Genomic DNA, 15,666 nt, shown 5'->3' with positions numbered 1-15,666 from the left:
TACTCCCTTGTTTTTCTTCGAATAGTTGTCTTCCTCGTCTAATTCCATCTCGAAGGTTTGAAGATTGCCCATCAACGCATCTAGTGTGAGTGTTTTTAGGTCTGTAGATTGTTTAATAGCAATTGCTTGCATTTTAAACTTTGGAGGTAGAGACCGCAACACCTTACGAACCATCCTTTCTTCATCAAATGGCTCCCCTAGGTTGAAAGCATTGTTTGCAAGGCTTTTGACACGTGCACTGAACTCTGAGACAGTTTCTGTTTCCTCCATCCGTAGACTCTCATATTGGGACATGAGCATCTGTATTTTGGATACTTTCACAGACCCAGTACCTTCAAAGTGAGTTTCTAGTGCGTCCCATGCATCCTTTGCCCGATCTGTGGCGGATATAAGCATAAATTGGTCTGGGCTCTGTTGTTTGCTGATGATAGCCTTTTCTCCTCAAATGTCCAACTGATCACTGGTTTTTTCTTTATCTCATTTTGTTCGATGATCGTTGGTGGGGTCCAACCATTGTCTATAGAGTCCCAGCATTCCTCATCAAGCGACTTTATGAACGCCCTCATTCTTGCCTTCCAAAAGGCATAATTGCTGACACCTTTCAATAATGGAGGCCTCGAAATTGATGCCCCCTCTTCCATCCTGCAAAATATAACTAGAGTATCCCTAGGATCTCGCTAGTAATTTGAGCGACACTACTCTGATACCAATTGTTAGTTTATAATGCACGGATGTACGTTCACTACCGAATTTAAATATCACAAAAACCAATCTCGATCAAGAATAATATTTGGAAGGTATAGCAGAATAAGAGACAAATAATTATAAGCACATATATTTGATAACGCAGTTGAAGACTGCCTTCTATTCTGCGGGGCCACGCCCAAAATACTTTTCAGCCAAGTGCAACTCTAAGTTTTTACACTTTACAAGATTCAATAAATTACACAAACTAGGACTAACACCTATTTGAACCACTAATCTTGTAAGTAACTTTCTGAAAAATAACGAATTACAATTTTGGATAATTCTACAAATTACACAAATTGTAACGAACCTGATTTTCCAAACTTAATCGTTGAAGTCGTGCCACTTCGAATTTTCCTCCGTTCAGCTTGTTGAAGTTTTCTTCTAAGTAGAATGTTATTTCAATAGTGTCTGAAAACTTCGAATTGATTGCTATTACACAACGCCAATTTATAGGAAAAAAACTCCTGAGACTTAGGATCATAATTATATGGACGTGTGGCTGTAGCTCCACTTGATTTCTTCCACATTTGTAGCCTCATTTCAACCTTCCACGTACTGAAATTGAATGTATGAACATGTGGCTTTGAATATGTCATCTGATCTCAACAAATATGTCATCCCATCCTTTTAGTTTATGCAGTGCAGTAGACTAAGCTTCATTTACATGCATTACATTTATTTGCATGTATTAAACTCATCTCATATACTTCATACGTGTAGGTCCATGCATTACATTTATTTGCATGCATTAAGCTCTTCTCATATACCTCTCATACGTGTAGGTCCAAAAAGACCTCATACGTGTAGGTCCAAAAAGCCTAATCTTCATGTAATTCATGTACTGGACTCATAATTAATTTATCAACATTTAGCCAACATGCTATTTACAGTATCACAAACTCGAAAATCAAATTAAAATATTCATATTTGATCATTACATTATAATTTTATTTTTAGGTAATTATATTTGAGCGTAGCCAATAAATATTAAATACTATACATGATTACATATTATTTTATTTCCAAATATTATATTTGTAAGATTTACATAATTATACTAATATATATAGTTTTATTAGAGATGTCAATATGAATGGTCATTTTCTCTGAATTGTGACAAGAAACCTACTTTTTCATCCCAACATGACGGGAACATGAAAAAATTCGAGGAATGAGAGGAGTGAGGGGGGGGAGGGGGGGAGGGGGGGGAGAATGAAATACCCTCCAAATGTCGATCGACTTCTTAATTTATGATATCTATTGAATTGGTTCAATTTTGACTACTTAAATCTCCTATTTAACTTTGAAAATGTTGAAAAATGTGTTTTGTAAATTTTCATACAAAAACTCTAAACTCATTGAGGAATAGTGTTTGATGTTTGTATTTGCCTAATTGAAGCAATCAAACAATTACTATTTTATTTTATATTAAAGTAAGAAAAATACTATTGCACTTTTTATGTTCATTGTGATTAAAAAAAAAAAAAAAAGAAGTACTTTTTTGAAATTTGGCATCAATTAATTGATTAAGTTGGTCTATCCCAAGATATGGACAAAAGAAAATAATTTTGGACTTTCTCTCTTCCACCCTACCGCGCGATTCTTGCGCCCATAGGATTGCTTAAAATGCAGTACGATGGGAGAAGAAGAAGATGAATAAGACAAGGAACCACAAATATTAATATACAATTCTCCTTATCTTCTTCTTGTATAGTTGTTTCGGCTTTGAACTCTGAAGAACTATCTGCTTTCTTGTTCGCATCGATCTGGCAATGGAGTTTGATTCGCTAACCCGACTCAGAGCTTCCGCCAACTCCTTCTTGGCCCAGTACGAGCCTCTTGCTCTGCTTCTCGCTCCGCTGCTCTCTCTGCTCGTTGCTCGGGGTTTTCAATCTTTCTTCGCTGTTATCCATGAACATGGCCTCAAAGCTACGCTTGTTGGGTTCTTCATGAGCTTAGTCAAGTAATTTCTCATGGGCATCCTCTTTTTTTTTTTTTTTTTTTTTTTTTTTTAAACTTGATTTTCTGATGTTTCGACTTTGAGAAACAGGTTGTTGCCAGGCGTGAAAAGGTATATCGATTCCGAGAAACAAAAGGTGTGAACTTTGCTCTGAAATTTGCGGATTTTAATGTTTTCTGCTTCGTTTGTTGTATTAACTATGATTTTCGGTAATCCCAAGATTGTGTTTAGTGTTTTCTTGGTATGCTTGTTGATTGTATATATTCCAAGGTCTGTTGGGTGCTAAGCTAATAGTGACTTTCTACCGGCTCCCATTTCGAAGGGCTTGTGGGCCAATTCTTAGTGGCAAAATACTAGCTCAAGTAAACTGAAAATAGCTGTGGAATTCATAACTGTATTTTCAAAGTAATCATTGCCAAATAAGAGTAATAAATGAGCTCTGCTGATATGATACTCTGTTCAGGTTTAAAGTTGGTTCCTTTACTGTTGTCTCTGATGGGTACATTAGATTGTACAGTGTATTTATTTTAATGCCTCTGTTGTCACACAGTGATGATAGAAAGTTGAAGATTTCATGATTCTTCCTCTATCTTTCTTTCATCAATGATGACCATATCCTTCTGGAGCTGAAAGATTGTGTCTTTGACTGGGCAGGTTGTAGAAAAGATGCAAGCTTCTGGTAAATCTAAGAGAGATGGATGGAGAACTGATTTGCCGAAGAATGGTTTGGGAGACGGTGTCATAGAGAAAATGAGAGATGAGAAAGAGAAAGATGTGAACTGGCAGGGCAAATGTTCTGGTACAGTGTATGTTGGTAACAATGTTATAGTACAAACTATAATTCCGAAGTAACTGTTAGAAATCATGTTTTATGTCTCATGGACTGAGTAATTACATATTCTTATGCAGCTATATTGGAGGGAATGAGAATGAAGGGCATTTTTCTTTGATAAACCAAGCATGTTCAATGTAAGGGCTTATGGCACTTGCTCTCTCTCTCTTATTAACCCATCAAAACAAGCGTATACTTCTGCAGTTGCATTATATCATAAGTATTGTATGATATGTAAACCATAAATTGTATGAAATGTTTTACTAAGCAAGGATTCTAAATCTGTCATTCACCTTTCCATTGAGTATCTTCTATTATCCTTTTATATCTGCTAATTTCTCACTTTGTTATATACATGACGTTTCAGGTTTGCCCATACCAACCCGCTACATATGGATGTATTTCCTAGTGTCGTAAGATTTGAAGCTGAAGTTGTTGCAATGACAGCTGCACTTCTTGGAAGTAAGGAAAAATCTTCGGGAGGACAAATTTGCGGAAACATGACATCTGGGGGGACTGAAAGTATATTGTTAGCTGTTAAATCATCACGTGATTATATGAAAGCTAAAAAGGGAATCACTAAGCCGGAAATGTAGGCAGTTCTCTTCTCAAATTGCTTAATATCCATTTATGATGTGTGCATTGTGCATTACTGAGTAGCATTTGTTACTGTAGGATAATACCGGTATCTGCCCACTCAGCATATGACAAGGCTGCAGAGTATTTTAAGATCAAGCTGTGGCGAGTTCCTGTAGATAAAGAATTTCGAGCAGATTCAAAAGCTATTAAGAAATATATTAACAAAAACACTATAATGGTAAGAGCAAATTTCTTTGTTATGAACAATATGCCATCATATTTTTTTCCCCAAATCGTGGTATTCTCCAGTGTCATGCTCTGGGAGTAATATTCTTAGTTCCTAGTTTTGCTATTATGCTCTTTTATGCATCTCAATCGAATAAACTAAAAACATTTATGATCATTTCCAGACTTTTCCAGTTTTCCACTCCCAGCATTAGTATACTCAACCGTTTCAGATTAGCTAACTAAATCTAATGCATGTACAGATTGTTGGGTCAGCACCTGGCTTCCCGCATGGAATAATTGATCCAATTGAGGCAAGTGACATAGTCTTGTCAGTTTGGGATGTTTGAGCAACTATGCGTTGCTTTTCATTCATGAGTTGTATTCTTCTGCAGGAGCTGGGTGAATTAGCTTCTAGCTACAAAATTTGTTTACATGTGGACCTTTGTCTGGGTGGATTTGTATTGCCATTTGCTCGTAAACTTGGGTATGTTTCACTCCAATGATCTTTCGCTATCCAATTGTTAGACCTATTAAGTAGCTATTATTGAGTGCTGGAGGGGGTTCCGGTGCTCCAATTTCTTTTCTTAACGGTGTATGCTTTTAGCGGGACTTTCTAAAAAGTAATTCCATTTTGTTTGTATAGGTTTAGAAAAAGTCGGTATTCTATTTTGTGTAGAACTTCATCAGGATATAGTGGTATTAGAAAATGAACTTGCCTGGAAGTGCATAATTACATCCAAGTTACTTTCACTTTTCTGTAAGAATTTAAAAATCTGTCGGGTCAATCTATCCTTGATGTTCTAGACAATATTCTTGTCAAGAGTCTAAGTCGTCAAAAATTCTCAAATCAATTACTTTTGCTTTTGCTCTATTAGGTATCCTGTCCCACCATTCGATTTCACTGTTCAAGGAGTAACCTCAATATCTGTGGATGTACACAAGTATGGATTGGCTCCAAAGGGAACCAGTGTTGTTTTATACAGAAATCATGACATTCGGAAGGTATTCAATTCGTAACTTTCCATGTCCTTCGTTTTATCCACCAAACTTTCATACTTCATTTAACAAATTACTGTGTTACTGAACTGTTGATTGTATTTGTACTTTATATTTTGCATTGACCAAAATAATTGCACGGTTAATTTTTTTTTCTTTGTTTCTTATTCAATTTTCTGAATGTGGGCTCTTATGTTGTGGCTCGTTTGCATTTTGCTGGGACTGCTTTTAACAGCATCAATTCGTTGCTGGTGAGTTCCTTTATTCTTAAAACAGATGTGGGTCATCATACGATCACGACCCAACATTTGATAGTGTTTTTGGATGTCAAATACATGTGCTCGGCTTAGTTGTGGATAATCACTCACTGTATGTATATATCTTCATTTTACAATTCAGTTACTGAATGGACTGGCGGGCTTTATATTTCTCCCACCATTGCTGGGAGCAGGCCCGGAGGTCTGATTGCTGGAGCTTGGGCAGCGATGATGTCCCTCGGACTGGAAGGTAGCGCCTGACTACTTTCTCTGTTGTTGTCCGTCTAATCGTCTCTAGCCGGAGCTAGATACTTGATCCATGGCTTGTGGACTGACATTGCATTATGCCTTACAGGTTACCTGGAGAATACTAAGCAGATCATGGAAGCGTCTAAGAGAATTCAGAAAGGGTGAGCGTTTTAGTATTGCGAAATTTTGATTGGGATTTGAACTATGAAACAACATCGATATATAACCATTTTTCTTTAATTATTGCAGAATACAGGAGATTCCAGAATTGTTTGTCATCGGAAGGCCTGACATGAGTATTATTGCCTTCGGGTCCGATGTTGTAGACATATTTGAAGTCAATGATGTGTTGTCGTCCAAAGGATGGCATTTAAACGCACTGCAGAGACCCAATAGGTAAGCACTGCACGGGCGTTGTGAATCTTGCAAAGAAGACTCCTCGAGCTTATTACCTCTTGAATTATTATATCTTAATATTCTCAAAACTCGAGGAAAATTTAGTTCTAATGCCAATTTTAATTGCCCTTTCCAGCATTCATATTTGCGTTACACTTCAACATGCATCAGTCGCTCAAGAGTTTGTGAAGGATGTCAAAGACGCTTTCCAGACTGTAAGTAACTCGTTGCCTATCTTTCTCTTACCCCTATTGGTCCACCTGTTCTTAGCTTTCTGATCAGATTCTGAAACAATTTTATACAATAAAGACACATACATGGAAAAGTAACATTAACATTGGGGAGCTTATTTAGCTGCCACTACAAATCTACAATAGAATTAACTATAACCATCGGTGCTTTATCTCTGCTGTGCACTGCGATGAAATATTTGGGATTTCTTAATCTGTGTTGTTTTTCAGGTGAAACAAAACCCAGGTCCTATGAGTGGAGGGCTTGCTCCAATATATGGCGCAGCTGGGAGGATACCGGATAGAGTTATGGTTAAAGATCTATTGATAGATTACATGGATGGAACATGCTAGTGTCATTGCTCTGTTACTCCATGATTCTTTCTTGTAGTGGGAACATATCCCAGAAACTTTGTATTGATGATTGCCAATGTTTACAACAAGAACATAAATAAAATGAAAAGCTTCACTATGTTTAAAACATCATTTGCTTTTTTCTAGTATTGTACACTTTTCATATTCATTTTGTTCTGATTGATCATATATATAAGGATGCCATGATCAAACGCTTACCACTATGTCAAAATTTTATTTCCTTATACCTGTGATGCTTTCTGTTGATAAGCTGTCTGCATTTTGCAAGTGGAGAAAACATAGTGTTATATATGCATAATAACCAAACATTAACTTAACATCTCAAATACTTTTATGCATAAATCATGCTCATCTTGGTCCATACATCTCAAACCTTTGTACATAATAATACTCATAAAATAAGCATAAATCAAAGAGACAGACACTCTTTAATACATATCTTATTCTGATGCTATAAAGTTCTCTCTCAACCTTGTCAAGACTCAATCACTCAAACATATTAGTATAGAGAAGAGTTTCATTAACCCAAACATGTTGCAGGTTTAGCTGGCAGTGAACCTGAGCTGCTTCTGATGTTTTCTGGTTCTTGGCCTTAGAGCTCCAAAACCAGGTCTGCAATAATGCATACAGAACCAAAGAACAGATTGTAACAGTTTTCGGTTTTAGAGAACAGATATGATGTGGAAATGTAAATGATGACAGAATATGTTGTGCAGATCAAAGTGGGAAGACTTACAGTCTGCGTCGCTTTTGATCCAGCATTCTCTGTTCCCGTTACAATCAGCAGCACTAATGGTGAACTGATGCATGTTGGATTGGCTCTTCAGACGCCTTATGCTCTCCTTTGACATGCGTCGCTTAGGCACCAGGGCAACATCTTCAGCACCTCCGAGGTTGTAGGCCCCATCATACATTAGATTGTTCCTGATCTCATTTTTGGAGGGCTTGTCGAGCTTTTCTGCTGTTGCTGTGCTCTCAGGATGGACTTTCCTGTGGAACATATGCAGAATCTGCTTTCCTCGCATTATCAATACAGATCATACTCAGGTGCTATACGACTGCTAAGAGTCTCACATTGAAAATATAAGAACATATGGGTTTATAAGGTTATGTGTTAGACTAGCTAATTGATTGGATTCAGTCTTTTAGTGTGATTTGGCCCATGTGCATTTATAGTCCAATCTTATATTATAACATGGTATCAGAGCTTGTTTCAGATTCATAGGATTCCTATTTTTAGGATGTGCATAAGGAAAAAGGGCATACCTTGTGCAGTTTTGTCTCAGCAGCAGCAGAATCAATAGTGCAGCCCAAAGCTGCAGTTGAGCTCTTGGAAGAGGCATGGGGCATTCCTTTCTTGAGTATTTTCTTCACAAGGTGCACAGCAGACTTGTCGTGTTCCTTGTCCATACGAGGTTTTTCGCCCCTGTCATATTTTGCTCCTCCAGAGTTTTCATCTGCTAACTTGGTTTTCTGGAAAAGCTCTCCGAGAGATGGCCTAGGTTCTTTCTTTGCAATGGTTGTGTCTGGCAGACCAATTGCAGAACCAAACAGGTAACCTTGGAGCGGACAAATGTTTGTTCCAATGTTTCCGCTGTTGTCTAAGCTCTCGAGCTGCTTCCCGCTGAGTGTGATGGTGCTGCAGTGACTGCTCCTCCCAGCACTAACCTGACTGCTTCTCCCAGATGAGATGTCGTCTTTGGCCTCTACTCCCAACACCTTCTCCAACTCGTCATTGATCAGCTTCAGATCATTCTCTGTCACTTCTGTTTCTTTCTCCGCTATGTTCTCCACAGAGATGGAAAACGTTGGGGTCGAAGGGTCGTTCACAATAGGGTCTCCTCCCAATGTGCCAATTGCGAGAAAACCATGGAACAGTTCAGTGAGTGCAGCTGAAGATTCTTCTTCAAAGTCCTCTTCGTCCGCCCTGTCTCCATCTGGACCAGCAAACGATTTGCGCAGAAGGTTGTCTCTCTGAGATTTGCTGGAGGACTTAGTGTAGAAATTCGTTTTCGGGTAGCATTGTATGTCATCCAACGACGGCTGCCCTGCAAGACAAGAACAAACAAGAAATCTAGTTTATCTAGTCAAATGACAATTAAGGATGATGAATCAGATACAAGAATCTGCTTAGGTTGCCCCTGACAGATGTTTTGTGATTCATGTTTACACTACCTTAATTGCTTCAAAAAAATATAATCTTTAAGGATGACATTGAAGAAGATGAGAAAGGGGAGAGTGATACCTAAGGAGAAATCTTTGAGTGGTTCATGGCTACCTTGTCGAAACTTCCGATGCATCCAACCTAGTAACTGCACAGAAAAGAAGATGATAATCTGAGTATAGTGATAAGCAAAGACAACATTTTCAGTTGTGTCTGGGATTACCTTCATCTTGGAAAGTGTTCCACTCAGCTAGTTGTTGGGAATGAGAGAAACAAAGCTGATTTGTTTAGGAATAGTTACAAAGACTGTAGAGCCAAGGCGAGTTCGAAAGGCTTTGGAGGTGTATGGCAAAATATAAGACCTGTGATGGGTGGTTAAGAGTCACTATGATACTACAGCTAATCGTGGTTTGTTCGGGGGGTAAAACGATCGTCTGGATGAACTGAAGGATGGTTTGGACCCCATTCCATGATAAGATGCATTCATGGGAGTGGTTAGACTAAGCAGATCATGTTGTGAGCATGAAATTGCCTGTATTGATTTGACGGTTTACGAATGGATATGGCTGAATGATATATTTGCTTTGGTTATCTCATTTGGCATTGCATGGTTGTACACCTATAATGAACAGAAGCAGGGTAGGGGATATTTTGTTGGTGCTAATACAACAGATATAATCTGACAAAGAGGAAGATTAGAGTGGTTCTGCCCCAGGATATGAAGGTGGAAAACTGCAATAATCTCTGCTGGTGTCACTGCTTACTGGTGTAAAATGGCCTTAAATTTTGTGGAGGGTCTCAAGTGCCAACTTGTTCTGACAGTGAGAGTAGGATGGTTTCAGATCAGATTGATCTTTTGATACAAACATTCATGGCAGATATATGAATCCTGTTAGCAATTTCCTTCTAGTTTGGTTGTCTGTCAAACCATTTTAGGCTGATCTTATGTGGCTAGGGGTTCTGGGGACCTGACCAACTGAGGTAAAGTGTCCCATGATGTTTTTGTTAATTAGAATCAAACACTTACCAATATGCCAAAAGTTATTGCTAACTTTTTTCTTTATATTGCCACGCATTTTCGAGAGCCAGGGTACTACACCTTTATCGACATCAGCCCAACTCTGTGACCTGACTCTAATACCACTTGTTAGGTTCAAGCGCTTATCACTACGTCAAAAGCTATACTTAGTAGCGAAGAAACAACTTTATTTTCTTATACGGCCATACATTTTCGAGGCCCAGGATGCTGAACTTGGCCCTTTACTGACCTCTGCCCAACAATTCACTAGTCACATGGTGCTAGACTTGGCCCTTACCAGCTTCCGTCCAACAGTTTTCTTGATAAGTTGTGTTTATCCTTGTTAAAGTGTCCAATGAGATTGATAAAAAAAAAAGGGTCAAATAGAAAGCACTAGGATCCGCTTACTACTATACTAAAAGCTTGAGCTATAGGAGTTGGCTAATTATATTTCTTTGTAAACGGTAGAGCAAAGGCCTGATAACTCGGTATTATGGTTGTCAAGCACTGATAAGGCTAAGAAGGTAGAGAATCCAGGAGAGGGCCAATGGCATTCCAGTTGACAACAGCAAGGTGGTGGATACAGAAGAAGTTGGTGTGAAGTGGATAGATTTATGCATTCTTTTGGGACAGCAACAAGGGGCTAGAATACAGAGTTTGGGGAAATTTTTCAGCCCAGGACATGACTTTAGCCAACACATGCATGCAGATATTTATCACAGCGATGTGTTTGTCTTTTAATGTTTGCCTCCCTCAAAGTCTGATTGTGAGAGCACTAAGGTTGCATGTTTTTCTGCTCTGACAGCAACTGGGAAGAGAACCTGAATGTGCTGCTGCAGCTCATCATGGTTCTCTAAAGGAAACTCAGGCCAAACTTTTGGATGATGAGGAAAATCACAGTCAATATTCGAGAGAGTGCACGGGGTAAATCCCGTCTTGTCGGTAAAGGAATACAAGGAGGTAGACGAGCATAATAAGTTGTCTATAACTGACCGATTCAAATCAAGAAGGTCACTAAGTTGCTCCTACTGAAAGTCCAACTTGGAACCTTGTGGTTACCAATACCGAACCAAGCCAGAATTTGCCCTACTTTATGTAAACAAGAATTTGTTTAGGGTTAACATAATACTTGTGGTTCCAGTCCCGCGAACAGTTAGCTCATTTAGTTGATTAATTCAAAAAAGTCAATATAATAGTTTTGCTTCGCTAGTTCAAGGTATGGAATTGACTCTATCGCGAGCACTACCAATATACAAACACTTTAAAAAATCTATTGCCTGCTAAACAAGTTTTACAATTTACTTCTTTCACCAAGCTAAAAGCCATAATTACACACTTTGGGCATCTCTAAACTAAAAGAAGCCAAACCAATGAAACCTTGTTATATCTTCTTATGGAGAGAGAAAATTCATTATTATAATTGGCTTAACTATCATGTACACAAGAAATTAGTCAAAATCAACAAAGTTTAGTTAAATAGACTTGACAAGAGGCCATTTATACTAAAGATAGTTTTAACAAAAGAAAATAGACAAGTAGAAAATGTTGGATAAATCTATATATAGTGTCCCATCAAGTTCATGCACAATAATTAGAGGTTAAATTAAGCCATTGCAAAATATAATAACATAGCAAAAATCTCTGAAATACCTTAAATTAGCTTTGATCTATATAATGTTGGAGTATGGCCAATAAGTCCATGCTCCAACATTAGTAGTTGATGTAATAGAGTTTGACGATGATGTTTTACGTACAATTATTATATGATAGATTATGACCATCTTATAAGGTGAATTATTGACATAGGCCTATTTGGTAGCATAGCTGATCAACTAATTTTAGATGGTTTGATTATTATTAGTTGTTTGACTTGGTCAAATAGGTAATATGAATGTTTGGTTAATCAACTTTTCATAACAACTTATTACTTCCAAACGCTAAAATTCTAAAAGCTGTTCAAAGTATCCTTTTTGACAAGCTTTTTGAGAAAATAAATTATTTTCTTCAAAACACCCTCAATAATTTTTATATATATTTTTTAAATGAGAAAGTGCAGACAAGTTTAGCAGCTCTTCACGATACTAGGCAACAGGGCGCTTGAGCCCATCGACGAGGCTCATAAGCCCGTTGCCTAGTATCATGAAGGTAATTAGCAACACGACATGTGATTAGTGTTCACAGGCTTCCTAAGCTCATAAACATATGTTTATTTTATTTTACATAAATTTTATAATAATAATAGGTTTATTATTATTATTATTATAGGTTTAAATAATATAATACACTCATACCTTAAAGATAATTTTATATGTAATCAATTATTAGCTAACAACTAATAACTTACCAAACACTTTTCTGCAACCAACTAATGCTATCAGTTGGTTAAACTCGCTAACCCAATCCACTAACAAATATCAACTAAGTCAATTCGCTATCAGTTCTCAGCTAATAACTATTTGCCAAACACACCCTATAATGTTCATGTTTAGTATATATTGAAGGTTCATTTTTAACATATGAATGGTTATTTTTTAAAGATTCATTTTTAGCTATATCATTAATCTAAACATGAATAATATACGTGGTTCACAGTATAAATTTGTTATGCGAATCACTATACCATAAACCATGGTTCAACTTACAAAGTGAATGATCAACATAAGTTCATTTTTAGTATATTAAAATTCATTTTTAATACAATTTTTTAAAAGTTCATTTTGTGTGTAATGAAAATGTTTGTTTTAAAATATAATATCTAAAATTAAAATTTATAAACTTTTAATATACTGAATGAAAATGTTTGTTTTAAAATATAATATCTGAAATTAAAATTTATAAACTTTTAATATACTGAAAATAAATATTTATTTATGGTTTATATTGTAATGTGGATGATGTTGGGCAATGTTTGAGGGGCTGATCTGAGCTATGATTGCAGCGGCGCTGCGGGCCCGAGTTGGGAATTATTATTGAGGTTTGCAAAGCATGTCGGACTAGGTCTAGGTAGCTAGAATCTTGTAGAGGAGGATTAGCCACTTGGGCGGCTGGTGACCAAGCACAAAAAGTGAATGGTAACAATAAGGTTGTACTTTAATTTGAGGGAAGGAAGCTATGTGTTTTTTCATGATCGATCGACATCGATCGAGTAGGTTGAATTGGGTTGGCCAACTGGGGGCCCTCATTCCTTGCACTTTTGCCAGCCCAGACATATCATTCACATCGTATTTGTTTGGTTGGAAGTTGGAAGGTTTCTGTTGTTTCTACTACTAAACAGTGTCTCAAAGTTTGGGATTTGTTGTATGAAATGTCACCAGACATTGCTATACTCCAATCACGTCCTTGCATGGAACTGCTCATCTCATCATTCCAAGAGAAAAACACCATGCACAGTTTTTACTCATGTTATTTTTTCCTTCTTACCTTTTTTTTTTTTTTTTGAGTTATCAGGAGAATTCTAATCACCACTTGAATGTGCACACAAAGTAAATCTACTAATCTGGACTTTGAGTAGCTTATGTGGAATCAGCTTACATACTCTAAATAGAGCACCAAATGATATATGGCTCTCAAGTTATATCAAGCGCTAGCTCTTAATTCTTCTACTACAAAAGCTAGCTCATGATCAAGTTTGATCCCATCTCACCCAAGTACCATTATACAATATTCCTTGTGGAGCCGGTGTGAGATTTATTAAAATCTAGCTTTGTGACACTGGCTAACAAATTAAAGAACTACATGTAGATCAGATAAATTTGACTAAGTGTTCATAATTAAATGACTCAAACCAAGAAAGTCAATAGATAATTTTGAGAATTAGCATTGAACCTTCTTGCTTTGGGGTAGATCAGATCAAATGAGATGAACCTCACATCTGACAGGACCCAACTTATATATACCACCACCTCCTGAAAATTAAAGCGACGTTTGTGGTCATTTTATCACCTGCAGCCATGTGAATGGTCCATCTTACTATGATGATCCATCTGATGATGATCAAGAAGGCCGGCAGGAATGGTTTTAATTTGAATATAATGATTTTTCCAGATTCTCAAAGTACGTCATCATGAAGTTGACTGGAAACCTAATTTTAACAATTCATCTTAACTTTTTGAACTATCACTTCCTAGTATGTAGTTGGAAGGAAATCACAGAATTGGAAGTGTGTTTACTAACCTAACCGGAGAACTGAGTTACATTTCTGGAAAAAATGAAAATTTTGGAGAAATATAAGTTTTTTAATTTCTGCAGTTAGTTAGGTAGCAGAAAGGTGAATGAGCTTTGAGGTTGTAACAATGGCGGATCGGATACCGTTGGGCGGTTGAGAACGAATTGAACCTCCCATGCATAAATATTACACTCGATCAACCGGAGATCATGATCAGAGACGCCTGCTGTAAGCGGTGGAATTTTGACATTATTATATATATTGGAGAATTGAATTGTCAGCTCGATCAGCTCTTTATTGTTAGCCTCATCTGATCTGTATTAGGAGTACGTCTATATAAACACTACGTACGTCGGCACGTGCTTGTTGAGGTTTTAATGTTTTATAGTACGTAAGTAGCTAGTCTTCATTGATTTGCTTATGTACATGAGTATATACAGTGTTCATTGGTTGTTGAATTGGTTTAATTTGTTAAGCTTTGTGCTACGTCGTCATCCTATCCTCTCCTCAGATCAATCTTGAATGGTCCCATAATCCGGCACCGGGAAATGAATAAACTCCGATCAAATGGTGGTTTTCATCATGGACGTACTATACATACCCACTTAATAGCTAGTAATGATAATATAAGCCAAGAGTTCACTGGTGAGGAGGAGGAGGAAGAGGAAGAGGGAGAAGGGCACGTGGACTTCACCTTTAATTTATTTTTCATTCTCTTGGTAGGGGAAAGAAAATCAAGATGTGGGGGGTGGGGGAGAATTATAAGAATTGAACTATATTGAAACATGTTAAATAATTAAAAATAATGATAAACCTTTAATTTAAGAAAATCTCATTATTATTAAAATATGTGTTCTAAGTAAAACTTTTCATGTGGCTTAGTTAGTAAAGGATTACATGAAACTAAATTAGCCTAGATTGTTCACTATTGTAAGGTTAACTCTTTCTTCTGGCTGTTTGGATTATTCTTATGCAGATACTGTTGTTGGTAACTGTCTTAAACTAGCTTTGATTTTTATCTTTGTGATCTTAAGTTCGTCCGTAGGTCAATGAATATTGTTGCTGATACTTTGGCTACGAGAGGTATCTCTCAAACGTTGCCCATGTTTTGGGAGAACTCTCGCTTGCGTTTATTGTGATTTGTGAACTTGTTTTCACTGGTTATTATTATTATTATTTTGAAATATTTATGATTCTTTACAAGGCCACAATGTGATATTATTTTGGTGTTAAAAAAAAAAAAGTATTGCTTATGAAAGTTACGAAACCGAGTAGTTTTAGTGGAATGGTTGGTTAACATTCCATAACAACGGCCCAATAACTGGCCTTTTTTGGGCCAATTCAAATTGATCAAGGCCCAAAATATAACTGGAGGGTCCAAGTTAGTGGAATTGCTTTGTATCTCCTTGTAATTCCAGGTGTAAAGTAGACTTTCAAAATGGTTTGGACTAGCCCAACTCGGATCGG

General features: G+C 37.1%; 2 protein-coding genes across 3 annotated transcripts; one reads left to right on the top strand and one right to left on the bottom strand.

The window, feature by feature from the left end:
- The first annotated feature begins 2,357 nt into the window (after positions 1-2,357).
- Positions 2,358-6,963, top strand: LOC116019516 (sphingosine-1-phosphate lyase). 2 transcript variants are annotated; one of them, XM_031259757.1, is made up of 15 exons: positions 2,358-2,713; positions 2,801-2,846; positions 3,365-3,516; positions 3,620-3,679; positions 3,910-4,134; positions 4,218-4,359; positions 4,610-4,660; positions 4,742-4,833; positions 5,225-5,351; positions 5,581-5,596; positions 5,745-5,852; positions 5,958-6,012; positions 6,101-6,247; positions 6,384-6,462; positions 6,709-6,963. In XM_031259757.1, exons 1-15 carry the CDS (start codon positions 2,523-2,525, stop codon positions 6,829-6,831), a joined length of 1,614 nt encoding a protein of 537 aa, XP_031115617.1. In that variant the 5' UTR covers positions 2,358-2,522; the 3' UTR covers positions 6,832-6,963. The 2 variants fall into 2 exon arrangements, with proteins under 2 accessions (XP_031115617.1, XP_031115618.1); XM_031259758.1 differs by lacking the exons at positions 2,358-2,713; positions 2,801-2,846 and having other exon boundaries at positions 3,369-3,509.
- Positions 6,964-7,156: 193 nt separating this feature from the next.
- On the bottom strand, positions 7,157-9,427 carry LOC116019517 (protein LAZY 1-like). Its single transcript, XM_031259759.1, has 5 exons — positions 9,240-9,427; positions 9,098-9,164; positions 8,119-8,900; positions 7,589-7,862; positions 7,157-7,464 (listed from the first exon to the last, which is right to left on the bottom strand). Exons 1-5 carry the CDS (start codon positions 9,243-9,245, stop codon positions 7,445-7,447), a joined length of 1,149 nt encoding a protein of 382 aa, XP_031115619.1. The 5' UTR covers positions 9,246-9,427; the 3' UTR covers positions 7,157-7,444.
- Between the last annotated feature and the right edge of the window lie 6,239 nt (positions 9,428-15,666).

This window comes from Ipomoea triloba, chromosome 5 (genome assembly GCF_003576645.1).
Source record: "Ipomoea triloba cultivar NCNSP0323 chromosome 5, ASM357664v1".
Classification (NCBI taxonomy): Eukaryota; Viridiplantae; Streptophyta; class Magnoliopsida; order Solanales; family Convolvulaceae; genus Ipomoea; species Ipomoea triloba.
This window is presented reverse-complemented; position numbering and strand designations above follow the sequence as displayed.

Excerpts from the sequence above, each read along its gene's own strand:
- LOC116019516 (XM_031259757.1), top strand. The coding sequence starts at position 2,523 with ATGGAGTTTGATTCGCTAACCCGACTCAGAGCTTCCGCCAACTCCTTC. Across the intron at positions 4,661-4,741 it reads GAATAATTGATCCAATTGAG|GAGCTGGGTGAATTAGCTTC; the intron begins GCAAGTGACATA and ends ATTCTTCTGCAG. Across the intron at positions 5,853-5,957 it reads GATGTCCCTCGGACTGGAAG|GTTACCTGGAGAATACTAAG; the intron begins GTAGCGCCTGAC and ends TATGCCTTACAG.
- LOC116019517 (XM_031259759.1), bottom strand. Across the intron at positions 7,863-8,118 it reads CTGAGACAAAACTGCACAAG|ATTCTGCATATGTTCCACAG; the intron begins GTATGCCCTTTT and ends CGAGGAAAGCAG. Across the intron at positions 7,465-7,588 it reads GATCAAAAGCGACGCAGACT|ACCTGGTTTTGGAGCTCTAA; the intron begins GTAAGTCTTCCC and ends GCATTATTGCAG.